This window comes from Neofelis nebulosa, chromosome 13 (genome assembly GCF_028018385.1).
Source record: "Neofelis nebulosa isolate mNeoNeb1 chromosome 13, mNeoNeb1.pri, whole genome shotgun sequence".
Taxonomy (NCBI): domain Eukaryota; kingdom Metazoa; phylum Chordata; class Mammalia; order Carnivora; family Felidae; genus Neofelis; species Neofelis nebulosa.
Window position 1 is genome coordinate 41,659,272 of NC_080794.1, and position 24,749 is coordinate 41,684,020.

At 42.5% G+C, this 24,749-nt stretch overlaps 1 protein-coding gene across 28 annotated transcripts in view; it reads right to left on the reverse strand.

Annotated features, from left to right (window-relative positions):
- KCNMA1 (potassium calcium-activated channel subfamily M alpha 1) overlaps window positions 1-24,749 on the reverse strand; it is a 739,425-nt gene that overhangs the window by 91,274 nt on the left and 623,402 nt on the right. For 23 of the 28 annotated variants that reach the window (XM_058696774.1, XM_058696780.1, XM_058696775.1 and 20 more), the window contains one exon: window positions 8,188-8,281. In XM_058696774.1, the coding sequence (XP_058552757.1) occupies window positions 8,188-8,281 (94 nt within the window). Of the gene's footprint in view, window positions 1-8,181; window positions 8,282-12,743; window positions 12,831-24,749 lie in introns of those variants that run through there. The other 5 variants (XM_058696778.1, XM_058696791.1, XM_058696790.1 and 2 more) reach the window with 2 other exon arrangements.

Here is a 24,749-nt window from a genome sequence, read left to right on the forward strand (position 1 = left end):
GCTTTTGCCTTGTCCCGGTATCTGAAGGCTCTGTGCAGGAATACCCTCATTTTTATAGCAACCAAGGAGCTCCAGTGAGTTAAATTTTTCATATCTATGCTTCTTGAATCTTAGCTCACACCTCCAAAGTCCACAGCTAGAAATTAAGTATGCCTGACTTCAAATAAAGAATAGAAGATCATTGTTTTGAGGGTTTGCAGAGCGAGGAATGCCACTTGCCATCAATTAATCTGAGGAAGTGAACTAAATGCCCTGCTACAGCAGAAACACAAAAAGCTTGCCTGGAAGACAAGTGCCTAAAGCAAAACCACAAATCCCTTTTCTAGCAAACCTGCTGTGAGGAAGCCGGTATTATATTTTAAAGAGCACAGTTCCCCTTCCAGGCAAATACAGCAAATCCCAGTTTTTCTGTGGCAGTGGGTTCAACACTGGCCTTCAGAAATGTACATTAAAGTATAAGTAAACAAACCAAAACACACACACACACACACACACACACACACAAAAGGAGGGGGGTGAAAAAGGAAAGTTACAACATGCTCTTTGTTCTTTTTTTTAAGTAGGTTCAAGCTGGAGCCCAGCTCAGAGCTTGAACTCAGGACCCTGAGATCAAGAGTTAGATGCTTAACCAACTGAGCCACCCAGGTGCCCGGTAATATGGTTTCTGAATTGTACCCTTTACTTGCTTGAGCTTTGGGGCTTCATTTATCATCTCATAGAGGCTCTCTTGTCATTCCACGCATCCCATGTAGGTTGAGGCCCCACCCTGCAGTGGTCTCCCTGGGAGATCAGAGGCTGGATAAAACGTGAGAGAATTTCTCAGCCTTCTGCAGGCTTCTTGTCCCGGTGGCAAAAACTAATTCTGTGGGGTGGATCTATCAATGTCAAGTGCCATGGTGGAACTGTTGGGATATTTTTGAGGCCTCACAGTTTGTCTCATATGTTCCCCCTGAAGCTTCCTTCCTCCATAACCAGAGACAGTTGTTTTCCCTTCCTAGGAGTTCCTATAGAAGTGAGAGATGCTCCTTCAGAGATAATAATTTGCATTTTTGTCTCATCCATTAGATATGGAGCTTCCTGAGGGCAAGGAACTCCTATTTTACTCTTTAGCAAATTTCCAGAACCCAGCAGAGGACACAGCAGATGCTTAATAAACAACCAACTAACAAGAGGAACTGATGAATGATCTCTAGTCTGACTCTAATTCCTTGACTCTTAAGCCAGTCAATGCAAACTCACCAGACCTTTTAGGGAGACCAGAAAATGTACCCAGTGACAGTTTACTCACCTTTGATATCTTGAGACAGTTTGCTGTGGGAACAACCAAGGCTCTTGCACTGTTTTTCGCTTTTCAAGGACTATATTTGAAACAGGGCATCCTGATCTAAAGGGAGACTCTGAAAATGGGACTTTAACTGGCCTCGCTGTCTGGAGTGTTCCTGGATTCAGATGCTGTAGCTGATCAGCGGGGAGGACTCATGTTTGATCACCAGTGGTGGTCAAGACAGGTGTTCTGAACGAAGCAACTATTCAGTGCTCCACTGTCAAGTCTGAACATTTCTGTAAGGAGAGCCCCTATGACATCAGGTTTCTTTCACTGTTCTGACTTACGGAGGCAGTGGTTCTCATACCAGCTGCATCAGCATCACCTGAGAGCTGGAGAGAAATGCAAATTCTCAAGCCCAGCCAGACCTACTGAATCAAGCTGTTTTACCAAGATGCTGTAGATGATTCTGATGCATGCCTAAGTTTGAGAACCATTGCTATAAAGTGTTGCCCAGATGGAGAAACTATATGGTTTGAGTCAGTCCTACCAGAGATAGCAACTGTTTGCAGCATACCGACTAAAAGGCTATGGTTCTATCCAGCAAGGCCAGGGACAGAGCAATGTAAGCAAAGTGTCTAGGTGCGGAATTTAAGGAGGCACTTCATATGGCTCACCCTAGTCCTGGACCTCTTATCTAAATGGATAATTACAGGACTGATGACAAAAACACATCCAGGTTGCCCACCCTGCCTCTCTGTGACTCTCTGGAACCTGAACTGTTGTGTCACTTGATGGGGTTCCCAACATGGATGCCACACTCATATTCTCTCTGTTGTTGACTTCCACTCCCATGAGCTAATCAGCGAATAAGCAAACAGAAAAAGGCAAATGAAATATTAGTTCTTGTGAAGTACGCTTAAAAGTCAGTTTTCTAGTCTCCTTTCTTTTCATTTTTTCTGCCACTCCACGAAAGAAACAAGGCAGTTAGTAACTAAGTCCTGTTCAAGAACGACAGGCCATGCAAGTGAGTGTCTGACTGTGCTGAAGAGTGTCTCAGGCAGACCTCCTCAAAAGGGCTCATAGCTGGGTGTTCAGCACCATAAATAATCTGCCTCATTCTGGGGTGTATTTCATTTCTGGGTGGATACTATTTCCTGCTATGTTGCAAGGACACTGACTTTTGGCTCCTACCTTGGCTCATTCTTCAACACTGCCCCCGCCCTCCTGTGTAATGAGCATCTCTCCTGAGACACAGCTGTCCCCAATTCCCCCCCACCCACCCAACCCCCATCCCCCACTAGATGGCCATCTCTGGAGCCACCTTGACAAAACCAGGCTCTTCAGGCCAGGCTCTAGCCACTCTGTCAAAACTAAAGTCCCTTTCAACTTCTCTGTATCTATCTACATACATTTTTTCCCCTGCCTAACAAGTAAACAGTCAAGAGCTACTGCCACCTAATACGTCATCTCTTGGTAGGCAGCCACCACTCTAAAAGCAAGAAGGAAATTACTGCCTTTGTGTCTGGGAGACAACCTGGGAGGACTGACAGATTCTTCCATCCTAGAGGAGAGCGTGCACGATGCTCTCGAAACGAGAGGTTGGGATAATAACCCTCTGCTGCACATGCAACTTGTCCAGAGACCTGTGTCAAATCCACCCAAGCCCTGGTATGATGAGCCCCACTATTTCTTTCTTCTCCAGTCCTGTGAGGGCCTGTCACTTGCTATTTGTGCATTTAGAGGTGAATTTACTTGGCTAAGCTGTCCCTGCCTTCCTTCTTCATTCTGCCAGTTGCAAAGAACAGCAAGAGTGGCATTCTGTCCCCAACTTGGACTGGGCTCAGGAAATTTTGCCATTTGCTATTACGAGAACCTCTCAAGTTGGCAGTCCTCACCAAAGACCCTATAAAAGGTATGAGGTGAAAGAGAGAAATGGGCCTTAACAAGCAGATGAGTTTATTTCAGTTGATGATCAGTAAATGCCCAAGAAGATAATCTGTTTTCCTCAAATCATATTTCCCCTCCTATTCAGCAAACTGATCTCTAATATTTTCCAGGTCTCGGGACATGAACTCCCCTCACCTGTTCAATTCCTCTATTTTCAGTATTGCCAGTGATCCTTGCTAGCCTGGCTGTGGGCCATCTCTTCGGTAAATTGTCTATCCAACACATCCTACATGAATCGTCATGGCTCATGGCCCCTCTATCTTACTCCTCCAAGTTTCCTAGGTCCTGGAGAAGCAGGTGTAACATCAACTGATGTCAGGAATGCTGCGTGTCCTTCTTGGGAAAAGTGGGGCCCACTTCTGCTCCACTATTCTATAGGAGACCCTGAGTGGTGTGGCACCCAAAGGACCTTGGCAGAGGCTGGGGCTGGCTGGGCCTTCCCTTCACACCTCTCTTTTTCTGTAACGTGTGTCTTCACAAGGCTGCCCTGATGGGGAGTCCTAAACATCTCCTGACAATGTCACCAGTGATCCTCCCAAAACACTGCCTCCTCAAGAACTTGCAAAGGTTTCCCAATGCCTATGACAGACAAAGGCTTACATAGTAGGTGCAAGAATACTCTCATACTTCCAGCTCCAGTTATGTCACCCCAGGGACCCCTTGCTCCAACCACACCAAGCCTCTTACAATGGCCTGAGCATTCTCCTTATTTCCTCCATTGGACAGAACAGTGAAAGAGTTCATAATATGGGCTTAGAAGCTAAACCACCTGGGTTCAATCTTCCTAATTAGGTAAGACTCACCAGATTCACTAGACTTTACATCTCAGTTACTCAGCTTCTGCATCGGTAAAATGGGGGAAAGTATAATTCTTACTCATGGAGTTATAGTTAGGACTCAGTGTGCTCAAAGGCATAACACTCTGGGAATGGTGATGCCTGGCATCCAGTACAATGAACAAGGGTAGGTATTGGTATTACTAGAGAACTCTCCTCATCAGTCAGGGGTAGATTTAATAAACCTTCCTTCACTAACCAGCCTCAGCCTCCCAAACTAGGGGTAATGACATCTCTCTCTGTTCTCACGGCCTCTGCTAGTACATCTCCAAGCTCCTTCTACTCTATTTTGCCATACACGCTTGTCTGTCTCCTACATTAAACTGTGATCATTTTGAAGACAGAGACCTACTCTAACCCATCTTACTTTTCACTCCTCAAAGACGTTCTAGGCCTTGAATACAGTAGACTTCGATAAACATTTGCTGGGTGAGAATTAATCTGAGAAAAGGAACAGAAACAGCTGAAATGCACAGCATTTTTGGGTCCCATTTGAGAATATGGTGTGAGAGCCCAGACGTTTACTCTGTACTGCCTACCCAATGGAGAAATATTCCTAGGATCCAACAGAATTTGTGAATACAACTACGTGAAGGTGGCTGTGGAAAGAACTGAATATGATTGTAAGCTGGGCAGGGATTGAAGCAGTCCATGAATCTGCTTCAGTTGTAGTCAAAGTGGTGCCCAGTGTCCTTTTTTTCCCCCCTAGAGAGTCTTTCTAGAGAGCTTTCATTTGATGTTCTGTGGGGTCTGTGAGACCCCCAAATTAAGAACACTTGACTTAGTTATCTAGAGACAATATGCTTGCCCTCTACGGCCTTGCAATGGAAGGGAAACACAGCCCTCCTCCCAAGGCACAGACTCAGTAGCAGAGACAAGTGGACAATGAGTGCTTGTTGATTTTAAAGGGAAACTAGGAGAAGCTCCTTAAATCATTCCATGTTAAGAGACCAACAAGGAACGCGAATAACAAGAATCTGGGAAACTCCATGGCCCACTCCTCCTTCGGGGGATGGGAAGCCAAAGGTTATCTGTCATGACACAGGAATGCCTGGCTTGGAGCACAGACGGTTGCCATTTGGTTCAGTCTGGCTGCGAGAGTTGTTGTCTGTCACGGTGACTGAAAAACATAGTGCATCAGGATCCAGACACACAAAACGAAGCTGTTCACCTAATGACTGTGCCGAGAGTTAAGTGACACTGAAAAACCAGGGTATGTCTGATACCAGAACAAAGGGGAGACAAAGACCATCAGTGCAGAGTCCCGGCAGCATTTCATGCCGGCGGATGGTTTGCAAGAAACCCTCGCGCAGAGCCTGTTTTATTTGCAGAAGCCACAGTGGTAAATTAAAGCCCATCCTAGCCCATTCTGGGCTCTCCGGTTTCTCTTGGAGCTGTTCCTATCACTGCCCATAGGCCACTAAAACCTTTCCACGTTCAGAATGATTGATTCCGCTCAAACAAGCAAGCCGCAAACTCATGTCGAAAAACTCACTTCAAATAAGTCATTAGCTTCCTTTATGGATTTTTCAGGTCATGAGGAATAGGACCTAGGAGCCCTATCTTCTGCAGAGGAGAAAGGGAGTATGTGAAGAGGTGGGGCGACCTGGAGAAGCCACCAGATGCTGCATGAGCTCCTCTCTCTTTTCAGTCAACAAGAGATGTATAACAGAAACAGGTCCTGGCAACCTCACTGTCAGGGCCAGGTATTCCAACCAAACGAAACTGCACATGCTGGAAGTGAAGGGAAAACAACGGCTCAGCACCCTGTCTTTGTCTCCAGAGCACTTGGGACACAGAAAGTCATGGCAAGGAAGGAGTGTCTGAGACTTTCTGACTCCTCGTGGGACAGGCTGTTTCAGCTGAGCCGCAAGTGAGACCGCGGTGGGCAGGTGGGAACAGAAGTAGCTGTGGCCGTTGCGGTAGCCCAAAGGCACCAATACCAGAAACCCAAGTTCCGTAGCTTGGCAAGCTTCGGCTCACCGCCTGACCCACGTTTAGCAATTCTGATGTACCACGGAGCAGACAGCTCCAGCCCGGGATGACTGCTCCCTCAGTCCCTCTCCAACAGGCAATGAAAGCAAGACCCACTTTGAAAATTCTCCCCCATCATGCAAACTGACATAGGCATGCTTTTCAAAAACCCACAGCCAATCTGTTGATCATTACTTATTTACAAAGGCCTTCGGGCAGAAAGTCCTGTAAAAACCATACTTGATACGGTATACACTAGCTTTTTCTGCTTGTGGAAAAAAAGTCCCCCCAAGGCTACCTCAAACCATCACTTTCTATTGCACATAAAATGTAGCGTGTAACACTAAAGTATTTAATATATATGGTATAATATATCTACAGGAAAGGCATTTGTGTAGAAGTATGTTACCCTGGATTTGGTAATTTGATGTTTTGCTGAAGGCTACGACTTAAAAAAGCTTCCACCTCGTACAGAAGACCTGTCATCTTGGTACCCAAGAGCCAACAGAATAAAGAAGTACCCTTAAGCAGCAAAACTTTGACACAGCTTTGAAGCATATGAAAACAGTATAACGCCTCAGAATTATTATTACTCAAGATCAAAGAAATGAGCCATACTTTACATAGCAAACAGGGACAGGGAATTTGGCTCCAAAGGTTTCAGATTTTTCAGACTTCTCTTTATTTATTTATTTGCTTCTCTAAATTTAGGCAAAAGAAAGCGCCTGGGCTTTTCTCTACTTTAAATGGATAAAACTATTAGCATTAGATAAGGCGATTACCTAAAGGTGAGTAAATAGGAAATGAATGGTAGCATGACAACTGGCATCGTAAAAATGAGAAGCTTGGCAGTTGGTGCATTTCATTGCTCCTCATAAAGTGTAAACAAGCATGTAAATCAGCAACACCCCAGCAAGATTAAGCGAATGGGCAGGCAGAGGACTGGTAAGGAAACATTTAACAGGAAGAGATGATCATAACGGAAAAGGACATGGGGCCAGGGGCTTCCTCCATGGGAACCTGTGCCCTGGACCGCATGGAGGACTGCCCCATCTGTGTCCCAGAAGGGTGGCCGTGGAAGGCCAGGAAGATGCAAGTGAATGGAGGGAGGGAAAAGTAGGGGGAAGTGGCCATAATTGTATTTCAGTAATCAAAGGGAGGAGAGCAGCCAATGGCAATGAAAAGAAGAAAGAAACATCAAGATGGCAGGTATTTCCAAGGCAGTTATCATTCAGGGGTCACTCTTGTTTCATCACTGGGGTGCTGGAGAGTTAGGATGTTGGAGGAAATAAGCAGAGGATTGGCAGATGAGTCAAAGACAATCTGGGGAAATGAAAGATGAAGAGGCCCGGAAGAGAAACCTGCAGAAGTCTGTCAAAATCTGGTTTCATTTGCCATTTCTGAGAGGAAGCCATAGTCAAGACAGAAAGAAGGATGGGAAGGAAGAAAGGGGGAAAGAGGGAGGAAAGAGAGGAAGTGAGGAAGGAAGGGAGGGAGGAAGGGAGGGAGGAAGGAAGGAAGGAAGGAAGACAGAAAGAGTACACACACGCCGTATTTCATAATTAATACTGCTTTTAGCCTGAGCAGAACTGGATTACTTTTGAACTTTGCTTTGGCAAGTCCACAGATTATTAGACTTTTTTATCAGTCAAAATCAATTAACAGAAATTTGATTTCAATCGACAGGATAAAAGGAAGGTAATCTTCAGGTTCATTTTTGATTGTGATGATACATCTCACATATGGCCTTAAGTACAGAAAACAGTCCTCGGAGGGACTCCAGCAGAAAGAGACTTGCCGGAGGCAAACTAACCACATGAGTTCCTCTGATTGGTTGCCGCCGTCATTAGTGCCACTGCTGTTTAGGAACTACACATAGACAGGACATGGTGACAGCTAAGACTTTAAAGCCTATGTATTTTTCAAACAGCTTTTCAAACTGTTTTTCATGACAGAATTTTTTCAGCTCTATCATTAACTGCTGACAAGCTGACAGAATAAATACTCCAGCCTTTAAGAAGCCACCTAACGATTGGTCCCCTCCCCCGCCTCGTGCTTGCTGGGGAGGGGCGGCTCCAGGCCTGGGCAAGGCAGGGAGGGGGCCGGGAGAGGAGGAGAAGGCGCTCAAGGGGGACCCGCATGGCCCATGGCCCCTCTTCTTACCTCATCAGCTTGGGTGAGGAGCTTGGTGAGTTCCGCATGCCTCCGTTCCGTTGCTTTTTTTTGGGGGACAGTGTTGATGGCGGCTCATCTTCAACTGGAAATATAGGCAGCTCATGAGATTATGAACAGTTTGAGGGCAGACCGTGAAATACAGGCAAGCTATCAAAGGACACACACTCACGGCTCAGTCACTCACTAGGAATTCATGGCTGTCTTTTAGGACCCAGTGACAAAGACCAAATGCGTTAGTCAAAGAGGCCGGCTTCGAAAAGGTGAAACCATCACCCCTTAACTCTCCAGCCTTTGAACATGCACTTTAAACAGACTAAACCAGTTTGTAAAAGCCCTACCATAAGAAAGGAAAGAACGCATGATTTATCTGTATATAAAATATATTACGTATATGGGAACACTCAATCATTTTTCTTAGAGTTAATTTTAGTTACTTTGTTGAGTAATCGAATGGGTTTTCTCATAAGCAAAATCAGAAATAAAGTTGTATGGGAAATAGCAGCATAGTAGCCGCCAACCAGCTGATTCTACAAATAAACCAATGTAGCTGGTGCCTAATCCCTGCACGCCAGACGAAGAGCCTTGGAGAGAGGCAAGGATTTGAGGCCTTGACAGCCAATGTTTCAATCCGTCAGGGCTGGGAACACTGATGCATGCTGGCTCAAGGATCCATAGCCCATCTCGGCTCTTGTCCCCGTACCTCCCTAGAGGGAGAGCATGTGGGGTTGTGCACAGAGGATCCTTTTTTAACTCATTAAGACTGGGCTGTGAGTTTGGAGAACCAGGCCGGAGAAGAGCACCCACATGAAGGAGGAGGTTGCCATTGAATGGTATCTCGGATGATGTGGTGGGGGCAGGGAGGGAGGGCAGCATAGGGGGTTGGAAACCAAATGCTGTTTTCCAAATGTCTAAACCACACAGATCGCTAAGCAATATGAAGGTTCGCTCACAAACAACACAGCACACTCTACTGCTTTTGCCCAAAGACACCCGCTAATAAGCTTTACAGATGTATTAGCCTGCATCATGCTTCTTTTTAAGAGAACTGCTTGATAATTAGCAGATGCGCACCCAGCCTGTCACCCAAGGGCATCAGCGGCAAAAGTCTAGCCCTCCTCTCCCCACCCCCACAATTCAGGCTAAAGCTGTAATGTCAAGAAGGAAAAATAGGATCCTTGGATTCTTAGAGTTGACTGCAACACAGACTGGGAGGAAGCACCCTTGAAACTCAGAATGCACGGCCGTTACCTTAAAGCTAAGAAGAGAAATATTAGCAGTGATGACATCAAAAGAAGCTTGACATACGTTAATGGTGTACAAGTCTCGGGTGGGGGGGACAATGCCACCTCAGCTACTCGAGAATGCCCAGGAAGACCCATATCAGGACATGCATTATATGGTACTTTCCTGAAAACCCTAAATAAATTTAGTGTTACCATACATGGTTCCAAGGGATCATAATAATCCAACTATCTTCCAAACCTGCTTCAGAGTGTCCCACTTCGTAGGTTCCCCTAATCCACTGTTAGTCTGGGGTCGTCTATATTCTGGCTGACACGTGGAAAGGGAGCAAGAACGCGGTTTGAGGTGAGAGTGATTCCAGAAGGCAAGGAAGCACCTACAAATGCCCACAGCCCACTCACTCCAGCAGCTGCTCCCCCGCCCCATTCCCCCTGAGGCCCAGGCTCAGGCTGCGACCCTATCAGTCACTTAGGGCTCCAGGCAGGAACTATGTGGCTGGGAGGATATCGCATCTTATCAGAAATGAGTATCCACAGCAAATCACACAGAGACTAAACAGCACTTAAAAGATTAAAGGAAATAAATACAAGCCACATAAATGCTATTGAAAAAAATCACTTAGAGTTGATATGCATCTCTCGGCAAGCAAACAGGCACTCTGAGCTTGACCTGAATTCATCTTCCTTTCACAGGATAGGAGGCCAGGCATCCCAGGTTAATAATGGGGTAGAAAGGCAGCGAGAGAGGGAGAGAGAGAGACAGAGAGAGAGGGGGAGGAACAGGGAGACAGAGAGAGAGAGAGACAGACGTGTGTGTCTAAGTATACTTTGGCGTTTTCCGCATCTAAGGATGGGGTAGAAAGTCTTGCATTGATTCCACCCATAATACAAGGTTGCCTTTTACTATGGACCGCCTACAGTTGTTGTACTGTGTTCAGGGTGACGTCGATTCATTGAGTCACAGGACAGACTAAAATAATGTGTGCGTGTGAGTGGGTCTAGTGGGGGTGAGTGTCCTTGCTTCTCTATCACACAGGCCTCCTTAGGCTTGGAGTGACATATCCAAAAAGGTTCTTCACCTAACCTAAGCTACTATGACTTAGCTTCATTCAAGGACCCCAGATGTTACCATGGTTTTGTCCAATTTATACGCTGAGTCTATTTTAGTTAAGACCTGAACAGAAGTCACACTCATTGGCGTTTCTGTTGGATACCTCTGCTTAACTGTTGTTTCCCCATTGGCCCTGGACCTATAATAACCCACTTTGGTTAAGCGTGGGTTATCCTTGCACCTTGTCACTGTTTGTTTACCTGCAGCGATCTTCAAATGGAAGACATGTAAGTTACCCAGCTCCAGGGAGACACTTCGTTCTAGTGCTAAAATTATACCTCCTTCTACGCAAGGAAACTATTTATTTTCATTGCAACTCACAAAGATCATCCATCATAATCATGCTGCATTTAAACTGGGATTTGTTCTCTTAAATGAAACTCATGTTCAAAGGTTTCCTCCTGCACTCACAGGCGTAGAAATGCAGATCTGTTCCCTGAAGAAATGGGGTGGGGGGGGAAATGTCTTCAGCTTAAATATATGAACGTTGGGTAATGGAGACCATTACATATGGCTTAGATCCCATGAGAGAAGTAGTGATAACTTCTTTCTCATAAGTAGGTTATAAACCATATTTAATTATTAGCCTTTCTATGGATTCTATCAATTTCTGCATATTTAAAGAAAGCAGACCTAGAAAAACTTTTAGTTAAGCTATAAAATATAATTTTCATTTCATGGCTTCTGTGACTACACGAAAGGAGTAAAAATTGAATTACAAAGGAGACTTAAATTTACTTACTTTCACTAGAGACAAACGTATTGAAGTAATTGGCCAGCACCTCCTGTCAATGCACATTTTCAGGCTCTTACTTAGACTGCGTTTTGGCTAATTTGGCTAATTACAATACACCTCTGTCTCCATCATTTTCACCTGCACCACACTGTGGACGATATGATCTCTGAAAGGAACCTGACTTGCCAGCTTCTTTAAAACACAAACAAGTTCAGGAATCTTACGTGGAATTTTTATAGGAGCTGAACTCCATCCAGTCTCCAAGTCCTCATAAAATTCAAGGGCTTGTTTTTGCACATCCCTAAGTATAACACTTAATGTGCTGTTGTAACTTCCCAGAGCTCACTTGTCTAATAGGCACTGAATCTAACAGTTTTACAGTTTGGGAAGACTCAGTGCTAGAAAAATGTCAGGCAAGTCTAATGAGGCTTCAGATCCCTTGGTTTGCGCTAGAGTTTAATTTAAAGTTACAATGATGTTTTAACATGTTTGCTTATACTTGACTAAAGAGGATTCATTATTTCAATGACATAACCTCCAGACAATGTTCTGGGAATTGATTTAAGATGTGGTGGTAATTCCAACAGCCTTAATGCAGAGTCGAACATCTGTAACAACATTTTACTCGACTCTTCATCGGCATTCTGTTTTCAAGCGAAAGCAAGGCAACATCTTCCAGAAACACTGGCCAGAACTCTGGGCTTATTTCAAGATGATCCTATATTTTACTGGATTTTTTTTTAAAACAGAAATCTCTTTTTTTATTGGCCTCGCCAGCTTGCAAACACTGTGTCAGGGTTACCAACGCCTCTTTGTGGGCCTTTTGAGTAAAATGGGGCCAGGATTCCACCTTTCAGCTTTCCCAAATAGCCCAGTGCTGACATGTGATGGATCTTATGCTCAGCTCCAGCCTGGGGCACATTCCTTCTTCCCTGTTTCCTCCACAGGGTTTAGGGGGATGAGGCCCTTTGACACTTAAAGGTGAATTTGTTGGCTGGAGTTAAAAAACAGTTCAAAGCAAATAAATTCGGAAATGCAATAAAAGGCAAACAACCCATAAACATGAGTCGACTGGCTATCTCCATTACGTTATGAATCACCACATCTGGAGAAACCCACATCTGCACACACTTAGCAGGTCATTAGTAATGTCATATTCACACTGGAATCACTCAGAGTGAGTGGCATGCAAAGTGGCTTGAACGCAAAGGCATCTAGCTAACAGGGCTTCCGACTAAAGTCTTGAGCAAGCTGCTAGTTTGAGGTCAGGGTCACTTTAATTGTTATTTATTGTTTTCTATGGCTTTTCTCTTTGGTCTTTTGCTGCCCAACAAGCTGAAGGCATGCTGAAACCAACAATAGTACATCTTTCTTCTTCAACTGAGCTCAGCAGGTTAAGGTAGAACACTAAGGGGTGCAGTTATTAAAATAAGGACGGGCTCCAGAACTCCTTCACCTGGCTCGGTCACAAGCCGAGAATTGTGAGTTGTGTCCTTGAACTCAAATGGGTCTTTGGGATAGCGCGATCTAGCTGCAACCTTGACTGCCAAACAATAACGAGAAAAAGAAAACGGAAATGAATCCTCTGCAAAATTTTTCATTAGGAAAGTTCCAAACAAGTTTTAACATTGAACAGAATGATCGCTTTACATGAAAAGGGAAGTTTCTTCCTCACAGCTGAACTGCAGTTTTTCTTTTTCTTTTCTTTTACCCTGATGGCTTCTTGAAATGCTTTTTGCTGGGTTTTTGTCATCAACGTCAGAAAGGATAATATGTCAGAACAATATTGTTTGTGAAATAATTTCCAAAAACCTACAGAGGACCCTTCTCCCCTATGACATAATACACAGACACCAAAAACTCAGTTTAGCCGCAAGACCAGACCCATTATTTCCTGAAGTCTGCTAGAATGCATCCTACTGACTAATCATTATATTGCAAGTTATCAATCTTCAATGTTAAAGTGTCATTTTCATCCCACACCGCAGGTTTGGTCACTTGGCCATGATTGCTGCCTAATTTGTATTAAATGCCATAGGTTTGCAACTCCTAAGAAGGAAGGATGTGTAGCATCTCTTTGTGTCATGAGTGAGAAAAAAAAAAAGTGGGTGTGTGTTTTCCATCTTTCAAGATACAAATCTTGTTTTACTAAAACTGAGATTCGATCAAAAAGAATGAGATCCTGCCATTTGCAACAATGTGGATTGAACTTGAGTGTATTATGTTTAGCAAAATAAGTCAGAGAAGGACAAACATCATATGATTTCACTCATATGTGGAATTTAAAAAACAAAGCAGATGAACATAGGGGAAGGGAAAGAAAACTAAGAGAAAAATAGAGAGGGAGACAAAACATAAGTTTGTTCTCTCTGAAACAGAACAAACTGAGGGTTGCTGGAGGGAAGTGGGTGGGGGATGGACTAGATGGGTGATGTGCAGTAAGGAGGGCACTTGTTAGGATGAGCACTGGGTGTTATATGTAAGTGATGAATTGCTGGGTTTTACTCCTGAAACCAATACTACACTGTATGTTGACTAACTTGAATTTAAATAAAGTTTTCTAAGAAAAGGAAAATAGGAAATTTTGCTTCTGGTATGTGTCTAATTTTGAGGATGGGGTAGAGATGGGAGAGAGACGTATAGAGGCTGGCAAAAAAGTGTTTAGCGGACTTAAAGTGTATATTTTATTTTAGTTTTTTTAATATTTATTTATTTTTGAGAGAGACAGACAGATGGTGAGCAGGGGAGGGGCAGAGAGAGAAACAGAGGCACAGAATCCAAGGCAGGCTCCAGGCTATGAGATGTCAGCACAGAGCCCAACGCGGGGCTTGAACCCATGAGCTGTGAGACCTGAGCCAAAGTCGGACACTCAACTACTGAGCTACCCAGGCACCCCTTAAGTGTGTATTTTAAATTTAAGACTGTTTACAATGAAAGTAAACATTTGGCACAGGTAAAAAATGAACTAAAATAAAACTAGGGTAAGGAGAGAGGGTAAAATTGCCAGACTAGGGATGTTAACAGTGTGCTTCCTACTTTCTGTATGTTTACCAAACTTTCTCCCCAAGAAAAATCATGTTAAGTCACAGTAATACCGTAATTTCCCAACAGGTAATTCACAATGGACAAAACTCCTAAACTGACCCAACCTCTCTCTAATATGATGGAAAGGCTTAGCCTTTCCCCAGAAAATCTGGGCTAGTTAACTCTCAAGGTCTTATAATGTGGCCACGAAAGAGCAATCCACAGAATGGCCCCTGCTTCCCGGAAGGATGTCTCCTGTCTTGTAATCATAGACTACCAGAACCCTGGCTGCCTGTCACACAAAACAGACAGGTGAGAAGGTGCAGATGCTTCCAGAAGCAATGAAGGAAAACAACAAGAACAACAAATGCCAGATAAATAATCCACACTGCAAGTTTGGTTTTATAATTGCTGTATAGGAGCACTTGACTGTTGGTTCAGGATGAATCCCATAAGTGGGAAATGTCATGTGCCCATCAGTGAGATTGAGCCACTAAGGAGGCTAGGACACAGTGAGGCAGGCATCAGAGCAAGTTCTATGCCTAGAGGGTCATAAGCAGGTCATGAACATGGGGAAGTTATAGTGGGTGATATCCTTGGAATGAGGGCTTCTGGTCTGAAAACCTTGGAATAACATTCATTCCCCCCAGAAAACTGGTGAACATTTTGCAGTATTATTGATAAGACCAATCCATAAACCTATATTTTGAAAGATCATGGGGAATATTGATACACAGATGAAATACGAAAGGATGAAGGACACTGTCTCTCAAAAGCAACGCCAACAATAATAATATTTCCAACACATAACATATGTAATTCTCTATAATTGAACAATCACTTTATCATTTACATTATCAGGCAGGATAATTTCACAACTTCTAGTCGAGGAATAGGAAATACATTTATTTGGAAAATCTAGAGGATGTGGGTTGAAAATAACATAACCTGTCATTATGTAAAATGAGGATGGAAAGTATCTCCAAGTGGCCCCGCAGCCCCAGCACAGGCACAGGAGCACCTGCCCCCAGGTAGGCTGAGGGGGGCAGGGAGGGGAGGTTTGTTGGAGCTTTTTCGTTTCTGGCTTTTGTAGAGCTAATAGGAGGATGGGGAGGGAGATTTTAAGGAACAATAGGTTATGTAGAAGCTAATCACAGGGTGTATTTCTGGCTCTATTCACTGCCTGGGAAACCTGAATTGTGTAAGTTTGAGTCCATCAACACAGAGTAATGAAAGAATTCAGCTCCTACATGGGAGAGAGGAAAAATACTATATAAATATACTAACAGAACCCACATGACCTGGATTGCAATGTTCTCTACGGAAACACTGCAGACCTAATGGATCCTCGAAAATCAAACAGGGTGGATTAGATGTTACCTCCTGAACCCATGCCCCCCTCCCCACATCAAACCATAAGCCTCATGTTCTATATGCATCCTGGTAGGAGTCCAACATTCATCAAAATGCCTTGTATCTAGAATCTCAGCTCGTATATCTTCGCTAAAAACTTGACCTGCTGTAATAACCTGCCCAATGCTCTGCTCTGCTCGGCATTTGGTAGAAAATTCCTTTTGGTGATCTGGTTGCCTTTGGCTCTTTCTTTTTTTCGCTTGGAACAGATTGTTTCTATCGTCTCAAGAGCAAAGAAAAGTCTCAAACGAAGCTAGATATTAGCTTCTCAGAGATAAAACACAAAGGTAAACAATGGAATTCTAAGCGCAAATACATGACTAAAATGAGAAATGCAAGAAATTCCTTGAATTAATGCTATGGAGTTTGGAGATCGGGAAGGTAGTAAAAGATGGAAGATAACTTTTACTTTGAATCAAACTGTGAAAAAAATATACAGGAGTCCAACAAAACAGCCCCTTCTCAACTTTCCTTTCCTTCTTTCCCTATTCTTTACTCTAACACCAATGAGATGCTGATGGCTTTGAAGCCAAAGGGTGTATCTGACTCCTTTCTGTAGCCCTGGCATGTGCAGTAACTGTTGGTGGGAGACAAGTTTCAGAGTAAGGATGAGACTTGCCAAATGCCCGGCATCAAGAGCTGCTTTCTTCTTGTATTTCTCGAGTTCCAGGGTCAGCAAACTATATTCTGGAACACGTTTTTGTATAGTCCATAAGCTACAAATGTTTTTACATTTTTGAATGGTTGGGGGACAATCTATGAAGAACGATATTTTGTAACACATTAAAATGATAGGACACTCAAATTTCAATGGCTATAAATACAGTTTTGTTGGAGCATGGCCACATTCATTGACCTACTGTCTATGGCTGTTTTCACTGTACAACACAGTTGAGAAGTTGCAATAGAGATCTAGTGGCCCGCCAAGGCTGAGATGTTTACTAGCCAGCCCTTGATAGAAAAAGTTTGCTGATCTCTGCTCTCATTACTCTTCTCACATTTTCCTAGCCGTCCGGTTTCCAAAAATGACAATGTGTTTCCCCATATGCCACGATGGCCTGACAACAAAAGGAACACACATGGAGCCCACTTCAAGTGCACAGATTTGGGGAAGTCGGGAGGGGCAGAGGTAGTTTAGTAGTTCAAAGTCCCTGCTATCCAACCTGCTAGGGGTCTGGCAGCTCCCTTTGCATTTGGGGAAACCAGTCAGGTGAGTTTCCCATTTTCCAACTCAAGCGAAGTCAGATTCATCTAGCCTGCACTTTGAGAATCCACATCGACCATGAGCAATTCCTTGAAGCTGTCAGTATGTGCTGCAAATCCACCCTGAGAGAGCCCGCACAAGACAACAGATTAACCATTAGACTAGATATGTTGAAAATATACAGCTTCAACCTTTCCCCAGCTAGCTCAGAGCGATATATAGATGATTATTTCAACCGTCAGCTGCCGCATAGATTTAAACCCCTGCACAATAACTCCTGGATTCATCTGCCCCTTGTCAAACTTGCACGGCTTTAGTTGGAGGATACATGGTGTGGCAGTTTCACTGTGAATCCAGAATGATCCAGACGGCTGCTGTCTCTTTGTTAACAGGAAGCCAAACTGATGAGTTTGTAATGCATTTCTTATCAAAGGTAGTTTCAGAAAAGAAAATGTGCCCCATCAGTTTGGTTAGAATTTCACATATAGTAGATTATGGGCTTAATCAGAACATCTCTGTTATTTTCATGAGGAAATAGATAATTCTGTATCCATCCCATTAAAATCACTTTATACTGATGAATTATGTATTTATAAATTTATAATTATCTTTGATTTTTTTCCCCTCCTTTCAGGATACTTAATAAAATCATCAGCTAGATCCCAGAAAACAATGGTACTTCATAGACACAAGCATGCTAATATATTTTTTTTAAGTTAATGCCGATCTTTTTGAGCTGTGTGTCTAAAATGATCATAGTGAATAAGGGGATTGTAATTTTCAACTCGTATGTTTAACAAAGACAAAATGGACTGTAATGGAATTTATGGAGCCTGTAAAGGAACTCTTTCTCTAATATGGTTTATTATCAAATAGATTTGGATTTACTGTAGGATAAATCAGGCCCCACTGAAATGTATCTAGAGAAAATGACTATAAGGTCCTGAACACTGCTCCTGGCACATGGAAAGTGCTGCCATTTTTTTGTTGTGCTTATTCAGTATGTAAAAGCCAGCATTAAAATTGTTATCTATCCCACCTTTATTTAAAATTCTGACATTTTATTCATCATGGATTTTTTGCACTTTGATTTAAAAAAAAATATTGCATGAAACTATAACTTATCTTGATTACTGAGAGTTTTGGTGCCATCTTAAATTTGGTGCCCAAGGCAAGTACCTCACTCTCTTTCCTCAAACCCTGGCCCTGCCCTGCCCATTTCTCAAGAGTGTTCTCAAGAACCTGCTGGGTCTGCCCACCCTGCCTGTCATTACAAAGACATTATGTTAGTATCTGCATGTGTGTCTACACACTCTCTTGTTCAGAACTGGGCAAGGCAGATATAAAACCAGAGTTATTCTTTTGATCACTTCATGCTGTTTGCATGAGATTGTTAAGGGAGACCCTTGCAAGAAAGGTTTCCTTGTGGATTTACAAATTGTCAGACATCCAAAGGAGTGGAGAAAAGATCATACTGCCTCAGGAATCTGAGATTTGCCACCTGCCTGGGGTGAGAAACAGAACAGAGAGAAAGGGTCAGGTCTCTCATGGACTTAATTTCACACTTCACATCAACTTCTTCTGGTTAACACAATGTTGATTTACATTTCTACTTTGGGGTAAAAGTTTTTGTTTGCTTATATGTTTTGACTCAGATGTTACCTCCCTTCTCTTTTAGTGTTTCTTCCCCCTAAACAGCTTCAAGCAAATATGACTGGCTGAAAATGTCCATCATATTTTCATCGTACTATTTATGTTTTAAAAATTAATGTTTGCCCCAATAATTCTACTTGAAGACCAGCCTAGTGTCTAATGGTGGGTATGTGAAACTGTTTTCTAAACCATAAGATGTTATGCAGATTAGGACCATCATTATTATTAATATCACTATTATTTCTGGTTCACCCATAAACACCATATCTTCCATTGAGGTGGTTGTGACAAGAGCCACCTAGAATTCTAATATGTATTCCAGATGGTTGCACTGATACTTTCTCTGAAGCTCAGATAAAGGTAAAATGCATGGGTTTTTAGTGCAAGCTAGGTACCCTCCATGGCCCAATGAAGAATGTTCTGCCAGAACACTTTAGAAATACTGTATGTTTTTAACCTTGGGAGGTAAGGACCAGTCTGGATTGTGATTTTACGCTAAACACAGCATTTAGTATATTTCTTAAGGGCATAGTCACCTTCTAAAGATGCTCTTGAACTACAAAATCATTATCTGTACTCTACTATAATTTATCCTCAGACATATCCTGTGCAACATTTTAAAATGCTAGTGCATGGGCCCCTTTTCCGGTCAACACAGAAAACAAGATGTAGGATGCAGGAGTAGGGTTTGAAGGGATTTAGAGATATTCTGGTCTCATTCTCTTTGGGCTCAAGACTACAGTAATATGCAGACCCAGAACCAGGGCCCAGGTCTGCTGACTTCTAATCCAGACCAATTGCTGTCAGAATTCCGCTTACAAGAGTAGTATGAGGTTACAAGTTTCTAGAGTCAGGCCACATGCCTAAGTCCCACCTGTGACCCTCATTACTGTTCTGATCTCAGACAAGTTACTCAACACTGCAATGTCACAAGATCAGCTATTATCTCTGCTGGACAGAGGTGGACACCAGGATTTAGAGAGGCTATAGAGTTAAAAGAGATTATCAGGGCCACATGCTAACAGCCTGAAGACCAAATCCTGTCCCGATGTGCTCTGCCTAGCACTGCTGCTCCACGGGATTTTATGTGTAGGGCAATCTTTAAGTCTGAAGACTGTCCATAAAAATATGCATTTCTAATGTCTGTTTGAACAGCTTGCAGAAGACTGGGCTCCCATTCCAGAAGGGTAAGTGTCTCATGGGGTATGGGCTCACCAGTTAGTCAAACACCCGAGTGCTGCCTACTGTACCCCACAGGCACCCTTCTTTGACATCTCTGGCCCTGGCTCCAGTGACACTCAAGTGCACCATCCCTGAGAGAAGGATTACAAGGTATGGGAAATCCCTCTACATATGTCAACTCGTATCGGGCTGCAAGAAGAGAAAGAGCTAACACAGAGGCCTTGCAGCCACACTCTGGGGCTGAACCCAGGTATTGGCAAATTACCTAACTTCAATTTTCTCACCTGTAAAACGGGAATCCTCAGAGTACCGTCCTCACAGGGTTGTTGTGACAATGGATTGGAAATCTAAGAAGTGCTTAGAAGAGTTCCTGGCAAGGTCTGGATAAATGCTACCCTTCATTGTTATTGTGGCTTTGAGTAATCAAAGTAATTAGAGCTCTTGGCCATTGGGTCCTTCTCTGCAATGCCAACCTGCTCTCTTTTGACTTTGTTCTGCTCAGATGGGTTCATGCTCTCTCCTCTGCCCCGAGTAACTGATCTGGTATCTGAGCACTACAACAGGGTGAGATTCAACACCCCCTCCCCATCCTCTGCTTTTGTTTGACTACCACCTTTGTCCTATATTTCGCATGGCCCCAAGGAATGGCTCAGGTCAAAATAATTAGGCTATGCCAAGTGTCATAAAAACAAAAAGCCAGAAAATGTTTAAATGGGCCACAATTGGAGAAGGCTGGGACCATTCAGAGCAATAACAAATGAAAATCAGATGGAAACATGGAGAAACCCTACTGTTCCCTCTAAATTACAGGAAATTCTTGCTGATTGTGAGGGACTCTATCCCTTGGATTTCAAGTGGGAGGTCATGGGATGGAAGCATGCATGTGGGCAATGGTGCAGGTCAGAAGAATGGTGGGGCAGAGGGGCAGTGACTCTTTCACTATTCCTTCCCACAGGTCTTCTTTCCATATACCTACTCTGTCCACCCTTCAAGAAACAGGTTAGCCTGCCTCCTCCAGGAAGTCCTCCTAGGCAAGTGTAACAAGATAGAATCCCTCCTTTCTTTACAAACCCCTTGGCATTTCTCATCCCACACCCCTCTGACATCTCCTTATTTATTTTTTTCGCATTACAATTGGTTTTCCATTTCAATATATCCTATTCCCCAACTAGACGTATACACTTCTTTACTATAGTTTACAAACCTCTGAATGTCTCGTAGTCCTGGGCCCCTGGTAAGGTTCCTAATAAATAGCTCCCAGTTGCCAGAGCAGTAAGTGTTGCAGAGGGAAGAAGCACAAAGCGGAGGCCAAGTTCATCCGGGCTTGGATCAAAGGTGTGGCCTTGGAAAGACACTTCCCCTCCTGAAGGACTGGTGTTCACTAAGCACAAGGGCCTCTTCAGCTCAAATCTGCAATGGTTCTGGGCTCCATGCTCTCTTATGTCAATTGACAGATACTACAGGAGCCAGCCATGGTCAGAAGGCCTCATAACTCTCCAGCCCCAAATAATTATCCAGCATTTCCTCCCAGACTCAATCCTAAAGCACTACAGAATCAGAAAATAGAATTCCTGGTCCAAGAAAAGTGGCCTAGCTCAGTGGCTTTTAACACTGCCTTTCAATAAAATGACCTGGAAAACTTTATAGAGCACACATGTTTGAGTCCCACCTCACACCCTATTCAACAAAAATCGTGAGGGCAGAGGCTGAGGCTGGGCATTGCTTTTGCTTTTTCTTGTTTTAAAGATGCAGAGTAGGAGAGAACCACAAGCCTAGCTGGAGAGATGATACAGCTGCTATATATATATATATATATATATATATATATATACACACACACACACACATATGTGTATATATATGTATATATGTATATATATGTATATATATATAGCTGCAACATATTATATATATATATATATATATATATAAAATGAAACGTACATGAAATAATTTACATAGATTACATGAAACAACACTACAAAGGTGCTGCATGATAAGGTCAGATGAGGGCTAAAAGAAATGCCTCATATGGTAAATGCTAGAAGGCGTAGGGTAGTCAAGAAAAAAAAAATAAAAGTCAGGCTTGAAACAAGGGTTGGATGTACAGAGATGTTAGCCTCGTTGAGCTACATATCCTCAGAACCAAACATGGGCCCTGGAACACTGAGGCCACCAAAGCCACCATGCTGAAGAAAGGGTGGGCAGCAGCCCAGGGTGGGAAGGGCATGCTACATGGAGGGGACAGCTTGAACAAAGGCAAGGAGATGGGAGGGCACTAAGCTAGGGAACTATAGGAAAATCCATTTGGCTAAAGCAGGCAGATCTATTTGATGGTACAGTTGGGAGCATAAGGGACAAGATAGTGTATGGCTTTAAATTCCCAAAGACAAAATTATGAATATTAGATACTAATCTGAATCCTCTGAAAGTTACTTTTCCTTCAATTTAAGTACTCAAATTCAAAGAGGGAGGCCGGTGGTTTACATCTAGGCAGAGTCTATCAAAAACCCTTCACTCAGCTTACTTTCTTTCTGCCCACTTCCAAATTATAAGGGTCCAAAAATAAGATACACACGTGTGTGCATAAAACTAAACAGGAGAAAGAGGCTCCTGGCAGTGGTCCAGTTCCCTTGGAGGTCTCGTTTTTTACTCTGGAGAGTGTATCTGAGAGCAAAATAAAGTTATTTATGGCCTTGGAAAGGGGGTCCTATGAAACTCACAAGGCTGCTCCCTCAGAGCCTGGCCAGGTAAATCTGACCTTGACTCTGGGACAGTATTTCCTGTCTTTACTGGAGATGATCCTGTCCCATTTAAAAAGAACTGGAAAGAAAATCATCAGGGTTTGACTTCAACAAGAAAACTGATTACAGTCCACAGTTTGAAAAACATTTTCAAAAAAACTAGTGATTTCAAGTGGATTCGTTGAGAAAGAAAGGTTTCCCCCACCTCTACTCCTTGGTTTCACTTAATCAATAACACTTCAGCATTTTCTCTGTCAAAAGCATAGAAGTGAATAAAAGAAGAATGTACATTATGTTTTCTGGATCCTTGACCTGCACCCCTTAGGCCAGAATGCCAAAAGAAATTTACAAACTCAAAAGAGAAAATTCTTGCGGTGCCTGGCTGGCTCAGTCGGTAGACTCTTGATCTTGGGGTCATGAGATCAGCCCCATTTTGGGGGTAGAAATTACTTAACAAAAAAAAGAGAGGGAGAAGATTCTTACTGGCAGTTCAAGATTAGTGGGTTTGAAATTTTAAATTAAAAAACAAGTCAATTACTTGCATTCAAATTTCTTTGTAGTCTGATAGGTAGCACTTAATAATGAATAAGATGAAGACATAAATGAGTCGCCCTGGGATGTATTTTAATTCTCCCCTTCAGTAACCCCAATAAATCCATTGCCTCTCTGTAGGGCCATGTTTACACCCAAATACCCTGTATAAAAGAAATAGTGTAGGTTTAAAAAAAAAAAAGGGAACGAAAACATAGTTTTGTCTTTAAAAAAATGAAAAATAGGCTATGTGTGGACAAAAGAACCCCCCAAAATAGCTTTCCTTATATGTTTGTTTTGCTTCATTGATGCCCAAATTAAAAGCTGATCAGCCTTTGTGTGGATAACTTTGTTTTAAAAAGACAACCCGAAAACCTCTGATCCTATATGTCAGAAATTTAGTTTTGTCCCAGTGAGAAAGCAACATTCTTTGGTTAACTTGGATTCTAAGTAATTCTTGATGAAAGGGCATCATGATAAAATTATCTCTATATAGTACATTAATCCAGTAACTAAGCCACGTTTGTAAAAATGACCCACCTTAGTCTGGTGTGGAATGAAGCCTAGGGAATTAATTTGTATAAATAAGTATTAAATAAAAATGGGGACTTGCCACATAACAATAATCAGATGGTGGAGGTAATCCAGTCTTAGGGGTAAGAATCTGGCATTGAGTAGTTACCTTTTAAAAATATAATAACATTTATTTAACTAGGATTTATTCCAAATGAGCCTTAAATCAAGCAAGTTGGATTTAAAGAAATCTTAGCAATTGAGAGGTGATGTCTTAGTGGAGGTATATCTCCTCAATAAACAAACACACAAACTCAGTTTTAGAAATTCATTTTGGAGAAATAAAGGAGTATCTGGAAAAGGCAGAAAGTATGTGGGGGGTGCGGGGGGGGAGTACCTAGAATACATCCAGGTAGAGGGTTTCATTTCTAGAAAAGCAGCGCCACCTGCTGGTCAATTTGCATTTCAAGCCCCTCTGGTTTGCTGGCCATCATCTATCTTGCAATCTATGCATAAATATACAGCAGTATTTCTCAGCTGCTGTTACACATAAGAATTTTATTACCAGCCGGCAGATTTCTAACACACTGGTTGCAGTTTAATAATCCTCTATTACCTGAAGTATGGGTTATATAAAAACCTAGAATGTTAATTGTTGACAAACCAATTCTAATATGTAAAGCACTGTAAGTCACCCAGTAAATATCCAAATAAATCGAAAGGGATACCTCTTTTTCCTCTAACAATGTGTTATTAAACAACACAACTTGATCACTTACATAAAAATAATTTTCATGCATTTCAACGTGCTAAGAAATCAGGAAAAATGCATTATAATCTTACTAACTGAGAGCTTTTCCTTCATTTACAATTTAGAGGAAAATCTTTTTGCTGTGAATATTTTTTCCCTTTCTTTAAAAAAAATGTACCTAAAGCACGGTGTCATTTAGGAAATTTTCTCATATAACAAAACCTGAGTTATAAATAACTAAGATTACATCTATAAAATGTTATATTTTTAAAACGGCAATAGAGAAGTCGTGGAAAATATAAGTCACTGATACAGTGAGCAGAGAAACACTACCTGTCATTTTTCAGAAAAAGATCACACAACCGTGATAGCAAAGGAACACAATAAAAGGAAGAAACAGGGATGTGATAGGTGACTCTGATTATATCTGCAAAGGAAACTGTGAAA